The sequence below is a fragment of the Triturus cristatus genome, chromosome 9 (genome assembly GCF_964204655.1).
Source record: "Triturus cristatus chromosome 9, aTriCri1.1, whole genome shotgun sequence".
NCBI lineage: Eukaryota > Metazoa > Chordata > Amphibia > Caudata > Salamandridae > Triturus > Triturus cristatus.
In genome coordinates, this window is record NC_140592.1 from 1,011,756,638 (window position 1) to 1,011,773,801 (window position 17,164).

General features: G+C 41.2%; 1 protein-coding gene across 2 annotated transcripts in view; it reads right to left on the reverse strand.

The window, feature by feature from the left end:
- TMEM63C (transmembrane protein 63C) overlaps positions 1-17,164 on the reverse strand; it is a 537,448-nt gene that overhangs the window by 212,237 nt on the left and 308,047 nt on the right. For both annotated transcript variants that reach the window (XM_085626682.1, XM_085626681.1), the window contains 4 exons: positions 14,198-14,235; positions 8,227-8,369; positions 7,272-7,323; positions 1,009-1,117 (listed from right to left, as the gene is read on the reverse strand). In XM_085626682.1, coding sequence (XP_085482808.1) covers positions 1,009-1,117; positions 7,272-7,323; positions 8,227-8,369; positions 14,198-14,235 — 342 coding nt within the window. The remainder of the gene's footprint in view (positions 1-1,008; positions 1,118-7,271; positions 7,324-8,226; positions 8,370-14,197; positions 14,236-17,164) is intronic.

Genomic DNA, 17,164 nt, shown 5'->3' on the forward strand with positions numbered 1-17,164 from the left:
ATATGTTTCACATCTTGGGAGAACCCATTATTGTGCATTTGCTTACTTGCTCATCGAGAACGCAGTCCATGTAAGCCATTATTTCTTTGCAAATATTGATTAGCTCGTATGCTTCTAGTTCATATATTCATTTGAATGCATGATGCTTATAAAGGCATATTGGCTTTAATGTGGATTTACGAGTGAATTGTCAAACTTTTCTTACCACTTTATTTCAAGAATCACAAGGTTGATATTTCCCAAAACAAATTGTATGATTTATACAAATTATCATTCCCAGCCCTCTCAGCAAGAGAGTCATGAACGGTGATCCTAGGAGCAGCGAGCAGAGCAGTTCTTCACATTAATGTATCAAGGCCATTATCTCATTATAAACGTAGCTACAGAGACTCGATTCAGCCTCGTCTCAGGCTAAAGGTGAGGAATGAGAGACGGTCTGAACACTGGGAAATAAATAAAGCTCAGGGGTGCATATGGGATGACATCATCTAAATAATGCACCATCATACATGGTTAGAGTTTTAATGTTAGCATACTTATTAGCTAGGGTTGGATGTGCAGCATCCTCAAATGGACTATCGTTTATGTATTCTGTGCATTAATGTTTGATACTAGGGTAATTTCCATAATATGTTCACATTTATTCTGAACCAAAATCAGTTTTAAATGAAGCCTTAAAATAGCAGTGTGATTTACTTGTGTATGAACACTTGGGGTGAAGGGGTGTCAGGAACTCACAACAATAAAACACAATGTGCAGTCTGTGTCAGGTTTTGTTAGACGCCTAACATGCATTCTCTCCAGGTAACATAAGAGGTGTGTGTGCCATGGCTTGTCTGTTTACCCTGCTCGAGCCTATGAGCTGGTATATCTGCAATTACCTGAGGGCCAAGAGGTACTGAACTGGGCCCTGATCTGGAAAAAAGGCCCATTAATGTACTTCTTTGGAGTAAAGACATTTCCAGAATATACAGTGAACTGTTGTGACTACAGGAGGACGGTGCTCACCTTCTCATCCTCCTTGTACTCCAGCTGTAGAGAGTGATGGACCATGCAGAGCACAGTGAAGATGAAGTACAGCAGCGAGATGATGCTGTGCAGCCAGAGGAGACGATCTCTATGAGAGAAAAGGGAGAGCAGGGGGTGGGAAGGGGATGCATGCAGGGGGTGGGAAGGGGATGCAAGCAGGGGGTGGGAAGGGGATGCAAGCAGGGGGTGGGGAGGGGATGCAAGCAGGGGGTGGGAAGGGGATGCAAGCAGGGGAAGGAGGACCAGCAATGGGAAACAGAGGGTGAGAAAAGAGGTTGTCCAGAAAGATTGAGAGTTGAGACAGGGTAGGAAGAGAACAGAATAATGAGGGGAAAAGCAGCAAAATGTAAGGGCAGAGAGGATACAGCGTTAGAGCAGAAGGACAGTGGAGAAAGGACAAGGGGCAGGGAGAGAAGAAGCAAGGTAGAAAGTGGAGAGCGTGTAAATGGAAAGAATGTGAGCACAGAATGGAAAGAACACAAGGACGGAAAACACACAGATTGGAAGAAACAAATAGTAACAGAAATAGGACAGAGTGAGCAGAATGCAAAGAGTATGGGGGAAGTGTAGGTGAAGAAGATAGGGTAGTGAGTATGAGAGACAATGGGGAGTGAAACAAGTGAAGGATTCAGAGAGAAACAATGAAAAAGAGAAAGGTAATGGAAAAGTTAAATATTGGAGTGTTGGATGGAAGTTGAGAGAGGAAAGGTAAAAGGTGTGAGAGATAAAATGGATAATAAAGGGTTTGATGTAAGTGTAGCACATGGAGGATGAGATTGATGACAGACCAGGAAGAGCAGGGGTATCAAAATGTGAGTCATGATTGGTGGGAGTAAAGGAGGTGTACATGAAGGAGGAAAGAATGAAGAGAGAAGACAGTTACTCATGTGGATAATTCACAGAGCACTTCAATAACTTAAAGACCATCCCGCGTGTGCCTCCCCTCTGGAAACACCAATCACTAACGCTGCCAACTAACAATCTAATTCCAAACAGGCTAGTAATGGTCCAGAAATAAAAGGTACCCAGCAGTAATGGGGCTTCCCGTCACATCTGAGCCCGAGCCTGCGTAGTAACTCTTTCCACTGCCAATGCTCACGCCACCCATCTCCAACACCCCCTGAAAGAGCCACTGAGAGCACTGCACACTACAGACTACACACTCTGCACAGCTGCACTCCAACATCATGAAAATGAACAGTGAGAATAAAAACAGGAAAATGTAATGAGGAAAGTGGAGAGAATACATTTCTCTTTTGCATGATACTGAAATAGCCTACTGCAAACATTGCTGGCACGGGACAGGACTGTTTTCTCAATGGTTGGTTCAGGATATGTGACATGTGAGGACACCAGCTGTGGACAGGGGAATGCATACGCTTAGGATTCTTTTTAGGTTCAAGATTATTGTAGTATTTTGGGTTAAACCTAGGGCTAGAGTAAGGTTTGGTTTAAAGCTCTGATGACGGTTGTTTATCGAAGAAGATTATTAGACTAATATTTGGTATAATGGTTCATAACTGTTAATGAAATGTAAAATGCACTTTGTCAGTATGCTCAGTATATAATGACATAATACAATGATTTCCTCGTGTCTGTATGGCTGATTAAATCAGGGCGCACTTAGTCACATTTGTCTTGCTTTATGCGTCTTTTAGGGGCCCGGTGTATATATCATGCATTTGCTTAGGCTCATGAAGTCTTTGTTCATTTGCATTAGTTAATGCACTTATTATCATTACTGTGCCACAATGTGTATTGCATGCATTACATGTATGGGGTGTTTTGATAATATGCTTCTACTTCATAGTTTCATATATTTATTTGAATAGATGATGCTTAGGGGAAAGCACAATAGCTTTAAGTTTTGACATGAGTGGACTAGGAAATGCTCACATTTCTCTCACCTTACATCACAATCACAAGGTATATGTCTCTCCTGTTCACAACCCTCTCTGAGGTTGGGAAAGGAACTATAACATTCCAGACATTAGAGCCTCAGACCTTCAAGTTGTGCTATCCAATGCCATCTCCTGCTCTTTGTCTCATAATATATTTTTCAATAGAGATAACTTAGCCTGATCTTGCAGATGGCCCTACAAAATGAAAAACATGTTCCTATCTCATCTGATCCTATTGAAATATGTAAAGCCTCATAATGACGATACTTTGATGCTCAGGGATTAGACATATAGGGATTCTTTCCAAGACATGGAGAAACAAGTGAGTCAATTACGTTTTCAGGTGATTGAATCAGTACAGTCCAAGATGGACCAAGACAGTAACGTAAAACTGTGAAAAGAGAAAAGTATTGGATCAGAACTTTATCCAGCTTGCACCCCAAGGTTTTAATGACTGCATTGAGATGGCATGCTTTCTTTGAGTATTCAATTATTCGATTGATAACCTAGAAATTATGTTCACCATGTTTATAGTTTTATACTAGATGTATTTATTGTATGTTGAAGCTATAAATTTCATTTGCCAGTTTTACCAATTTTTGTAGTTTTTCCTACCTGTACATAGGTGGATTCTTTTTATGCCTAAACAACTTTGTTGTAATCTACAAGATCATACACCATGAGTTTATTTTACGATATGACACGTTTGTGCCTGCTGTTTTTTCTGATCATTTTTTTTGTTTACTTTCTGAGGTACCATAAAGCTATTTTTTGGGGAAAAGGTCCTTCCAATATGGAAACCATACCACCAGAACAGTTAGTGTGCATGACACAATCCTGTTCATAACACTTCTCCTATGTCTTGCTCCAACTCATTTCGGATTTAAAATGGCCACTGGATGCTATTCGTCGCTTTCAGCCTTTGGATACTGGTATTTTTTCCATCAGTGGATCAGCAGCTGGCGCCTCCTGGGACTTGTTATATTGATTCCTGTGCTCAAACTTGGATCTTGGTTGCCCGCATGGGAGATGTGAGTAATATTCCTACTGTAAGCTCACCTCTTTATAGAACATTAAATTCCAATAAACTAACTGTCCATAACCCAGCTACCTCTCCTATTACTTGTTGCTTGTCTTTGACCCTATACAGCGCTCAACTGCCTTTTGGTTAGGTTTGTGCAATAGAAATGTCATACATATACACTAGGACTGGTTCCCTACATTCGCTACACTGAAACTTAGATTAAATTTGGAATGTGCAATGCTCATTAATTTAATGTTAGGACAATTAGAAACATTGACATGTTTATGATTTACAACTGGAATGCTTGTTTGTTTAGACCGCGGTTGCCCAAATGAGAGACATGGATATTTTTCCTACTATGTTCTCACACAGAAGAGCAACTTAATTTGTTTATTGGACTGTCCCCCATACTTGCTTTACTCAACACACAGTTGAAATCAGGACACATTTAATTAGTGTATCGCTGTTGTATATGTGTGTTTGTCGTATATATACGCTTAATCATGAATTAGTGAATGCCTGTTGATTTAACATATAGAGCCTGTAGCAAAGAAATGGTATAAAAAGTTTTGAATGGGCTCTTCAATATAATCATTTTGTCATTAGATGTGTGAACATTATTTGGTTTAACAATCCTAGTTTATGTGATGATTGTCAATCCGCATATTATTTGGAACATAGCATAACATTTCTTACACATCAGTTCTTTGATGAATATTGCTAGTAGCATAATGCTTAATTATTAATAGCATCATTATGTTTAGGGCATTCCTCAGCTGCTTAGTCCCCTGATGAAGGGAGAACCCCAAAATGCACTGGAGCATGGACATTGGCATCTTTAAATTTTGAACAACAGATTTGTAATGGAGTAAAATATCACTTTGATATGAAATCTTTCAAAGAACTGACAATCCTTTGTGCACGGGATGCTGTGCAGTGAAAGACACAGATCCAGACTACACTGAGTGCAACAATTCTTTCATAATATTTACATTTTATGCCTATGCTATTGTTACCATTTCAGATTTCGGCAATTATTTTGTTTAATTTACTCTGTATTAATTTAGGCTTACAATAAAGGCTTTAGGATCAACAGTGGGAATTCCTTGTATGTCTGGGCATTTGTGGTGAAACCAACAATGATAATGAAATAAATAGTCCTGAGAGTCTCCGGCATCGTTACGCACCCTATTCGCATTATCCCAAGGTAAATTGAGGGAGATGCAAGGATCCTAATTTCCTCGTTTATTCAGGCAGGAATTAGTATATTAGCCCACACCTGCACTAATCAAAGAGCCACAAAGGATCTTCTTGGGTCGTGTTCACATAATGCTTGTAAAAAAGTAACAACAGCATTGGCCAAAAAAACAATTACGCTCCCCCAACACCTGCCAAAGGGGGTGCTTTCGAAGAGAAGTGTTTTAGGTAGTGGCCTGGCGGGCTCGGTGAGTCGGGAAATTCTGGGTTCAGACATTGGTTCTTCAGTCAGCTGGTGATTACGTATGAGGGGCCTGTCATACTGGCATGTCTAGCAGAGGAATGTTAGAATACAGACGCAAATGTGAGATCTCTGTCCTGAATCTGGTATGCAAACTATCAACATATGTTTGTAGAGACTTTGAGGGCCGAACGATCTCTGGCAGCTGTCTGACTGAAGGAACAGAGGTTTACTCCTGAAGGTGGACAGGGAAAAGGAGGCAGATGTGGAAGACAGCAGGTAACCTGCTGAGGAAGCCACGTGTAGGAAAACCATGAGAGAAGAGTAGGCCGACAAAGGTCTATGTATGGGTAGAGAAGCTGTTCCTAACATTACAATAATTCCTGTGTGCTATAGCCATAAGAGAGGCTCTTTCCACCATTATAATAATTCCTGTGTGCTATAGCCATAAGAGAGGCTCTTTTCACCATTACAATTATTCCTGTGTGATATTCCTCATAAAAGAGGCTATTTCCACCATGATGAAGTCTTATGCAAAATCTAGCTACTGAAAATCAATATACGCTATTTTTATACTTAAATCTTCCCTGAGTGTTCCTGAGTTAAGAGATCTTTGTGTAAACATGATCTTTTGCATCTGAAAACATTGAGTTAGAAACTGCAAGGCCCATTTTGCCTTTCTACGCTTTTCATTGAATTGTAACTTATCCTAATTTCTAAACAATGGCTTGTAAAGTGACAAAACATCTTACCAGACACAGTATTTCTGCTCTGCAACTACCTTTCATCGTTGCAACCTCCACATACCCTTTGCGCCAATACTACATCTGTCCAGTTTTCACACAACTCTACTGAACCACAGCGCCTGCCCTAAACCAGATCAGCTGCTGTAGAAGTTACAAAATGTAGCCATTAGGCACATCAGAGACCAGAACATCGTCCGTCTTCCAAACCTGGACATTTTGCAAAGATCTATTTCATGTCTATGCTAGCAATAATCGATGGATGCTTCAATACTTATGTAAAATGTTGAGTTAGTGCCCACTTCAATAGAAACAAAGCTATATTAATGTTGCACAGTCACAGTTTTGTGTACTAAGCATGAAGTGTGCTAAATCTTCACCATACCCGAAATTAAGTGCCTTTCCCACATTACATGGGGGGTTGATCTATATTAGCGGAGAAGACTAAATATGAAAAAAGATCAGCTGATTGATTCACTATGCAAGTGCATGAAGATACATTTTAACTGATGAAGGGTGGATGGCATATTCCCTGGACCAGAAATAGCAAGGTAAAGACACGTAATTTCTGAAATAAGTAAAATTGACAATGCCTATTACAATTTGGTAAGATAGTGAAGGCAACGTACGCCTAACCCTTTCTCATGTAAAATATAAATCAATAAAATAAAGTACAACTTTAATATAAAAATAAATCTACAATGAATGAATAATTTCAGTGCATACATAGAATTCACATGCACAACTCAAATTGTACCACTGAGGGAGGATGGGCCTCATCTAGAGTCAAGAATGGGCAACCTAACAATTCACCAGTCATGAGGGACAAGAGGGGGTCCCCCGAACCAAGCACAATTATTTCACAGGCTCTCAAACTAATTTGGAAAAAACAGCCATAATGAGGACAACATATGCTCTGCTCTAGAGATCCTGACACTGACAGAAATCGGCCAAACATCACTTGAGCGATGGAACAAGAAAAGGTCTTGGAATGCACGCATCACATTGTCACTACATTCCCAGTGGCAGAAGAGGCCCCAGAACCTGCCAAGACATCAGATGAGATATCACAACCACCACAGCAATAGACCAAGAACCCACGCCCTCTCCCATAGTCTGGGATTGTTTCAACATACTGTGTAGGCACATTAGCAATGGTGGTGCGGCCAAAATGAGCTGGGCTGTCACCTGTAAGAAAGGGAATGAAAGGTATAGTGTCAGTGTTAGATTATACATTTTTATTACTGAATTGAGATCTTCAGACACAAAACTCAATATCTATACCTAAACTGCAACATTGACAGGTTATTTCACTTCAAACATCCATTGACACACACAACACAAAGTAAAAGTGTCCAAGGTCTAAGCCATTATAAACATTTACACACCGAAGATCAGGTCCTGAATGCCCGGCTTAAAAGCCAGGAGACGGTGAAGGTGAAAGTAACAGCTGGGAAGCAAAGTAGGAAAGAAAGGAAGCAAAAGAGGGAAGGATGGGAACCCACGAGGAGAGGACGGGAACCAGAAGAGAATGGAGGGGAACCAGAAGAGAGTGGATGGGAACCAGAAGAGTGGATGGGAACCAGAAGAGAGTGGATGGGAACCAGAAGAAAGTGGATGGAAGCCTGAAAACCAATGGAAAGAAGGCTGAGACCCTTGAGGAAGAAGGCTGAGATTTAAAGAGAACCAAAGGGAGATGTGGATAAATGGAAGGAAGACTAAGAACTAAAATTACACTGGACCAAATCATTTTATCACTCACCTACACAGGATGCAATACTATCTAGGTGCTACACCCACATCAGACATTACCCTTCAACACGCATTTCATCTCTCAATGGAGATGAATACTGACATCACCTTAGAAGTGATATACCATCTCTAGATGAGAAAGGCATTACATCCCCAGCTTACATGATATCAGTCAGAGGAGGCTCAACCCAACCCCTCAAATACAAAACAGGAGTTTGCCCTCCTCAGAAGAGACAACCACTCCCAGGAGGCTCATCTTCCAGCTTCTCCACCCAGACAACTATCAATAGGTCTTGTGGTCTATTTTCATGCCACACTACATCTTAACCTCATTCATACCCAGCAGGTCTCCGGAGAAGTTGACTGGTAGGATCACGGCAATGGAGAGTACGCACATAATCATCAGAAGCGCAAGCACATGCCGCTGGAATGAGAGGTAGGTAGTGGCATCAACACCGCACTTGTTTTGGATCTCCTCATCCCTGCAACCAGAAGCAAAAAAGTCCAGCTTTTAAATTGAGCTTAAAACTTGGGGCAGCCCCATTTCAGCAAACTTGGTAACTGAGATAAAAAGATAATAAAACGTATTTTACATCAATCAATCGGAATTAATAAAGCTCAGCTTTTCACCCCGGGGAGTATCCAGGCCAGGGACGGCTCCTCTGCTAAGGCGGATCAGCGTCGCCCCACTTGGTGTAAAAAGAAAATGAAAATGATAACATAACGTTACGTTATCATTTTCTTCTTCTGTTAGGAGCGAGCCAAGATGGGGCAGTGCTGGGCTTGTCACAGGGAGGAGGAGTGGTTGCTGCTGCACCAAGTGTGCATGACGGTTTGGCTAGCCGTCTTGGGCCGGCCAAACCGTCATGTGCACTCAGCATGTTCTCCACCGGCTCTATTGTACAGCCTGGGTGTAGAACATGCAGAGTCTCCCGGTCCCCGTCTGAGTGCCGAACCACAGCGCTCAGACCAATCACGACGCTGCGGTCATGGTGACAACAGCATCATGGTTGGCTTAGGTAAGTCTGGGAGACTGGGTGCTGTCGGGAGCCAGGAGAACAGTAAGGAGAGAGAAGAGGCTAAGGCTGGTGACGAGCGATGACAAGGTAAGTCTTTTTTTCCTAAACTTCCCCACCCCCCTCCTCACTCACCACTGTTCCCTACCAGCCGCCACTGATCCAGGCACCGGAGTTGGTGAAAATTAGTTGAAGAGCCAGCTCTTGAGTCCCTTCCTGAAGATGGTGAGTTAGGGGGGAGGTTCGGAGGTGGAGCGGAGGTCGTTCCAGGATTTGGCAGAGTGGTAGGAAAAAGAACCACCTCCACCGCAGCTGTGCTGGATGCGGGGGAAGTGTGCGAGGGAGGTCAATCGCAGTTGTCTGGTTAGCTGGTGGAAAGTCAGGTGATGGTTGATGTAGGAGGGTCCGGCATTGTGGATGGCCTTGTAAGCGTGAGTCATGTAAAAATTTATAGCGGTTTGCCCTAGTGATCCCACATAAGCTGGGCTAAGGATAGTATTAACAGACAAACTGGTATAATGCTGGAACCAATTGTAACAAAAGTAATTTACACCGTGAGAATATAAATTTATCTTAATTTACAAAGCATCATTTATTGTGACTTATTATCAAGCAGACTAATCATCACTCTTGGTCTAGGTACCTTGGGGGAGCATGGATGTAAAGAACTAACATTATACATTGTAGATATACATACAAAATTCAGGTAACAAAAGGAAAAGGAACATACAACTACGTTTATAAAACATAACATGAAATGAAAACAATAAATGCGCCAACTAGAAACTTTACTTTAGTCTTCCAGTTGTTTAGACAATTATGGCTGTACTTTTCATTTGTAGCACAGTGCATAGGGAAGGTAGTCCATACAGAGTACACACACAAGAGACAATCTTGCCCTCTGAGTCCTAGTGTGTGTCTACAGATTTGTTTTAGTGTATTTGAAGAACTCCTCCTGGTTAGAAGTGTCAACATGTTTTGGCCACATTACTTAAGGCCTCTTCAGGACAGTGGAAGAGTGAAAATACTAGCATATGCACTGTAGGAGGGCAGAAGGAGACCACACAGGGTCTTTAGGTGGTTGATCCACCGGAACCGGCCAACCGCAAACGGATGAACAGACTGAGGGAAAATAGTCCGTGTCCGTCATAGTACAGAAAGCCACTATCACGCGGGGGTTTATCGGATGGCTTGGAGGGTGGTCGCCATGGTGCGAAGTAAACATAGAATAGGGAAAGTCGTGAGAAAGTCTGATGAGTGTGTCATAACATTGGTGGCGTTAAACACTCTGTAGGAGCAGTTACAATCTCTTACTGGTAAGGTTGAAAAGTCTGATTACTAGAAATAAAGCAGAATATGCTTCAAAGTTTGCGGAAGCTGGCAGTTGTTCCAATTTAAATACACCGGCCTGCTTCTGCAAACTTTGGAGCATATTCTGGCCAGTTCCTGCAGACTCGCCGCTATGGTGATGATCACCTGAGCCATCTGGTAACCAAATTATATTGGCAATCTGTACTTAGCAGTAGCAGCGGCCGGTGCAGGTAAGCGCGGTGGGGTGGGGCGGGGTGCTGCAGAGGGGGATGTCGACAGGCGACGGAATAGGATTTATTTATTTTGCCCTATTCAGCGGTCTGTCGATATCCCCCTGCCTGCCCCAACGTGCTTACCTGCACCGGCCACTGCTGGCTATCAAGCCCATGAACATAGCAATGCAGTAAGACCCCAAAACATGTGGGGCCAAAAGTGCCTTCACAAGTTATGGCAAAGAACTCAAAGGTGCCATGTGACCTCAAACTCTGAGAGGCAGGAGAAAGCTCACAGTAAACGAGTGTCATATTTGAAGGTAACTAAAAGTAGAAAGGATAAAAGAGATAGGTGCTCCCCTTCATGGAACAGCTTTGCACTTAGACAATTCTCGTAATATGCCCCACATAAAACCAGTACTGTACTGTAATGAACAAATTAGTTTTAGCAACCTTGAAATTAAAATTTCCCTTATGTCTGACACTTAACTGGAGTAGCAAACTGCAGAGCGTTGCACATGGGTGTACTTTTAGAACATGCAGGGATTGAAAGAGACCCCCCCTCCCGTAAAAGTCCTATGATTACAATATAGCCACATGGTCTGTGGCTAACGTCTTCTAAAGGACCATAGAAGGTCTCTGTAAAATGGATTATAGGTATATTTTAAGGTATGGGGTTGTTTGTACAACATATATCTCTTGTGATGCCAAATATATAAAACTGTTGTAGTTTCTAGAGAGTTGCAGGATTACAATTCCATGGTTAGAGCTAATCCCAATTTACAACTCAACTGCACCAGTAGCCAGAATTTTTAACCAACATTTTATATTTCATTTTTCCTGAAAAACCTTTTCTGCTGGTGAATGTTCCAACAAAAAGTACGTTTTGTGGGTCTTTCTTTTGTACAGTCTAGTTTTTTTTAGGCATTTCGCATGTTTAATAAAAAAAATATATATTTTGCTAACTTCATTGCCCAAAATTGGTCAGGTTTCGCACAACCCTAATAATTTCTCCTGGCCTACGATTCCTTTTTCCAGGTGAAATCAAATTCAGGTAGTGATTCAGTTGGGGCACTATTTTCAGATGGGCACATGTGATTTGTGGTTGTGGAAAAATTGTACTCATGGGCATTGTGGCACACCCTGAATTGTTGCAACATATTATTAGTGCATCTGAAGAATTGCCATAAAACGTTTTGGCTTTTAGCAGAATATATTTGCAAAATTGCCCTGTAAAAAACATCGGCCCGATTCACAAAAGTAATCTAACCCAAAATCCTAACTTTACGACTTTTGGTATTCACAAAGGGCATTTAGGAGCAGTAAAGTCTAACTTTACTACTCCTAAATGCCTTTTGTGAATACCGAAAGTCTTAAGTTAGGATTTTGTCTCAGATTACTTTTGTGAATCAGGCCCATCATTTTCCATCATGTTTTACAAACTCTGAAGCTTTGTGGTTCACTTATTCTCTGCTCACTCCACCCATCTCTAAGTGAATAAGCGATTTAAAAGTATTTATGGTGAATGGTGTTGGTTACGTTTGTGAAGCAGTGCTTTAGACTCTTGCTTCTGAGGTTGGTTGTGTTCTTGAGGTCAGATACATTTTACCTTCACTGTGAAGGCAACCAATTAAATTAGAGGTTTTACAAAGCTGGAAAGTGGCATGGTTATTAAATGAAGGGCATTGTTTAGAGTTTAGTGGAGTGAGGTTCCTGCTGTAACTCGTGGAGGATCCTGCTCCACCAAACTCATGGTTGACGCCTCATTTAGAAGAAGAAGCAGAACAAGATTTAAGCTAAGGCATCCTCAGTTTGCTCCATCACCATAAACCTCTGGCCTGGAAGTCCATCAGCCATTGAGTAGCCAGGTCCTGTTGACTCTTATCCAGCCATGCCCGTTTTGATAATGTGTCACCAAATATCCAAGGAGTTGTATGGTAGACACCTATAACCTGTTAAAACGGACCACTACAGAGGTGAGTAGCACAAGTGCATTGAGAGGATGGCTTCCATCATGCTGCTCTTCTGATTTTCTCATGTGTTTTCTTTTATGGACGTTGTGTGTCAGTAGAGAAAGGAATTACACAGTCTGGGAAGATGTCTCAGGATCCCACTGTCAGGGGCGAGGCCATGAGAGAAGATGCCTGCAAATGGGTGATGAATAAGAATGGGAAACTACCATTTTTGAGGCATCGGAGACAATCCATACTATGGTGGACTTTGAAGACCACGATTAAAGGACTTCTAAATGGGAGAGCTGAGGACCACAGGATGCGTTAAGGGAGCTAATTAAGGAACCTAGGACTACCTTCCCGCAGAGAGAAGAGACTGAGGATAATCTGGGCTAATGCTTCACAGGAAAGTGTTTGAAGACTGGGTGGGAGGAGTAACCCTTTTACAGGGTTGCGCTTGAGTACCAAGAGGGATCATATTTCACAGGGATGGGTCTGAAGACCAGTTGGTATTCTATATTACAGGGAAAGGGTTGATGACTACAATGGGTGGCTCTCAAAACAGATTGGAAAGGAATGACCACACAGTAAAGCATTTGAGGACGGATTTGAGGACCAGCAAAGATAGTTCCCAACATTTGCTGAAGCACATTTTAGCTAACGTGCAAATTCAGGGAGGAGTTGGAGGGTTCTCATCCAATAAATTCTTAAAAAATAAGCCCAAGAGCAATAAACAGTTTATGTATATTTATTGAAAGAAACCTCATGTTGTAATAGAAAAACTAACCTATCCAAACTTAGAAAAGAGTTGAAAAAATATATGAAACTATGCAACTGATTGTTGTCAGCGCACACTCAATACAACCAGAATGTTGCTTGAAACACAAAGTCAACAAATACAACTCCTTCAATGAAGGCACTGTTTTTTCATTCAATGAGGGGACTGGTTTTTGATATGGGTATTATTTTTATGGACCATGTGGAAGAGAATTTGCTCTCTGGAATACTTGGAACTAAAACGTTCAAATATTTCACTGCTGGTTACAATCCTATATTGAACAATGTAATTTCTGAATACAGAAGTTAAGTTACTATTCAAAGGAGGTTTGTTGTAATACTTCAGTCTAGATCAGTGGTCTCATAAAGGGAAGCTAGCTGGCAGTAGACAAGTTGCAGAAAGTCTGCCATCTACCTGACCACTAGCACATAAACATAATCCTTCATCAACCGTTCAACCCTTGATTTCTCATCAGGAGATAGAGAAGCAGATTCTGTGCTATTAAAGTAGGAAGAATAATGTTCAGAGAACAAAGGCTGATGATACAAACACGGCGAAATCAGACAAGTTTACAGAAAAAACAGACCCTCTGCCACAACAAACCATGACCCCAGGTGGTGGTCTTGTGGAGAAGGTCCTCGCCCCAAGGTGACCAAGCTATCTGCCATGTTGACACTTCCACATGGACCACAGCCACTTACTTCACTAGTTTCATGCTCTCATATTCTTTCATCAAAATTATTTTCAACTGTCCCTTACTTGCTTACTATGGGTGTTGTCTGTATTTACACCTTATATATCTCTACCTCTAATAGACCCTCACATAATTTCATGGCATAGCCTTCAAAAGATCCATACTTTACTAATACTTACAAAATTCTGCCACATATTACATCGCTCTCGGAAACTGTTCATAGTCCATCCTCACTGCACAATACAGGTATCAAGATAATCCTAGCCACTATGCATTTATAGAAAACACATCTGGAAGGCCAGAAAACAATCTAAAGCTTTTAGTCCTTCTGAAAAGACATTACTTACTTCATATGATATATTGAGGTGAGCCACGAGCAGAAACCCTGCAGAAAAAGTCAGAAAAAGAATACAAGGTTCATAAAAGTTAAAACACTAACCTACAAACTCTAAAGGACTGAGGACAAGTCAGTAACATAGCTCAGTTTAGCAGCCACAATAGTGATCTATGTGCAATCTAAAAATAACAGATTCAAATGTTGGCATTGACTACTGTATTGGGTGAAAGGTTTAGAAGAATGACAGGGCATTAGTGACAATGTAAAAGAAAACAATACAACCTACAATCCATCATTCTACTCACAACTCCTGCAGTCATTTTAGAGGCAGCTGAGAAATCCGAACACAACATTGTCCATCCAATTAGAAATACATTTGATGAATACCTTTGACTGTCTATCATGCTATAGTTGATACTTCATGGACAATCCATTAGATACTATCATCATTTGCACTCTCCACACATCCCATGGATCTAAGGCCATCATATTCATCATCTAAAACTCCATCCCAGAAACACGCACCTTTCGACCTTTAAGCAGCTCATTCACCTGCATCCATTATATGTAAACCAAACCCATGCCTTGCATTATGGACTAAAGATACATCTTTAACTAAATCTGGTGTTACTAGCCGTGATCGCTCTACCGCCATCAAGTCATGGTCAACTGGTTCCATCTTGCAGGAGGATGTGAAATTGCTTTCTAATAAGGTACTGTGTATGGACATCCTTCCATCACTATGGCTGTGCTTCCATTTACGTGCAAGCTACTCATCCACCTTAGTTGCAGTCAAGATCTAATCTTAGAGGCAGATAAAACCAATAATAAAGTGTAAAGAGGGTGGCCCCATAGACATATTCAGATGTAGACTCCCACGGGTTTCCCTTACAGGGCACAAGGATAAAGTACAAATATTGCAGCTGGAGACATATACATTACGAGCAACTGAAAGACGTAGAAGTACCATTATTCGGACACGGATATGCGACAGAGTACAGTGGACATTGTGTATAATTGTTGATACTGTTATGTAGAACAAATATCAGACTCAATAAGAATTGAAAATGTAATAATACCATAAATCCTTAATATGTACTATGCACTGTAATGTCCATTAATATATGTATATATGCAGTTCACGATGACTCTGAAAAACTTTAAAAACGTAATAAAGATATTTTTTTAAAAAAATGAAGTGTAAAAAAAGTGAGAATTGGTAATTGAATTAGAAATATGAAAGTCCAGATAAAAATTCTTTAATGTGCCAAATTCATGTGAACAAAATTCAAACCACAGACTTGAAAGAGATAGCCCTAGATACCAGTCTATAGACAAACAGGTTTCTAAAAACCTTTTTCCAAATTAACCTTAATTTTTAGGAACTGCCTTTAGTAATATCTGCAGATGGTAGAGGGTGTGGCAAACAAAGCAGTTGCATACATTTTCCTATGAGGCCTGTGTCAGTGAACTCCAGCAAACTCACTGGATTGGATTCAAACAAGACGGCAAACCAAGGGCTAATAGCAGGCTGCAAAAAGCGAATCTGGCAATAATGACTCAATGTTTAACAAATTCAGGCAATAACTTTTTGAATTCTCACTCTTCTGGAGCATGCTTAACATCACTAAGGTGATCTTCAAGGGCACATTTAGACGGGGTGAGACAAAGGGAATGAGAACTAGGACTTCTACTACATCTCCACTGCCAGCCAGCAAAGGGAGGTGGAGCCGGTAAATACTTGCTATTGGACACAGACATCCTATTGTATATCAGGACCAACTCCTCCAGAAAAGGAAGAAAAGATTTCAGAGCCATAAAAAGAGGCTTGAAGGTTGATATAGAGAAGTATCTGTTTAGACATTCTTGGGGCACTGATCAACATCTGTGGGGTACATCCCTATCTGAGGTCTTGTGTATCTGGATAAGAAGGATGGGGATGGATGTACTTGGAAAACAGTGGAGGTCAAATAATCTAGAGCTGCAGAGAATTCTGCCTGAATCCCTCCTCGATCTTGTACAGAAAGTGTACAGTTATGCAGAAATGTAGAGTCGTGCATAGTTGCTGGTGAAGAGCCACTACAAGAGAAAGACTCACACTGTTGATATGAATTACATTTTATAGTATAATAAGGTGTATTAGTATGAGTTTTCTCCCACTACAAAACTGCCCATAGGTATTTAGGACTGGAATATTGAAACATTACACTGGAAGAGGAGCTATGATCTTACAGCTAGAGCTGCCGACATTTGAACTGGGGAACCAGGTTCAAGTTCTGGCCTCGGCTCTACTTCATGTGATTCTGGCCAAATCACTTACTCTCCCTCTCCCAGTGTCTAAAAACAAAAATGTCTAACGTGGTCTATTTCTCTTGTATAGCTCACTAATGTCCTTGGGTCAAATTTGCGCTATATATTACCGCAAAGAGGTCCAGCAAGAACAGTTCATCCTTTTCTGCATCTACAACTGGGTCTCAGTAATACCTGCAACTCTTCCAAAGGCAGGTAAGGATTGGAGTAGCAGTGAACTAAAAACTCTGAAAGTCAACTATTGAGTGCAAAACTCTTGCTGCGGTGTGCTTTTGAGACCTAATATTTTGTACTAGGAATCTTTGCATATTAAATAAAAGTTATAGAAATCCTCTCTGCGGTCCAGGCACACACAAAAGGGTATTTGAGCAGACACACTGCTGCTGAGAACATGCTTTTGAAGGGTATAGGAAGGTGCGTGTCCTAGTGACTGAGACATCCTGACTTTCTTGGCACCTGATATGGGGAAGTGTGTGGGAAGATACCTCTAAACTGTTGTTTGTAGGAAAAACTGAAGGGACTCAAAGAAAACGTGTGCCAGAATAGAAGCCTAACCTAAAATTCTTATGGGCCTGGCAAAATTGGAAAACCCACAAATGCAGCACACTTTTTGCTATTCAACCACTAGGAACTGCTGCAGTTCCCCCTTAGATGGATTAAGAAAGTT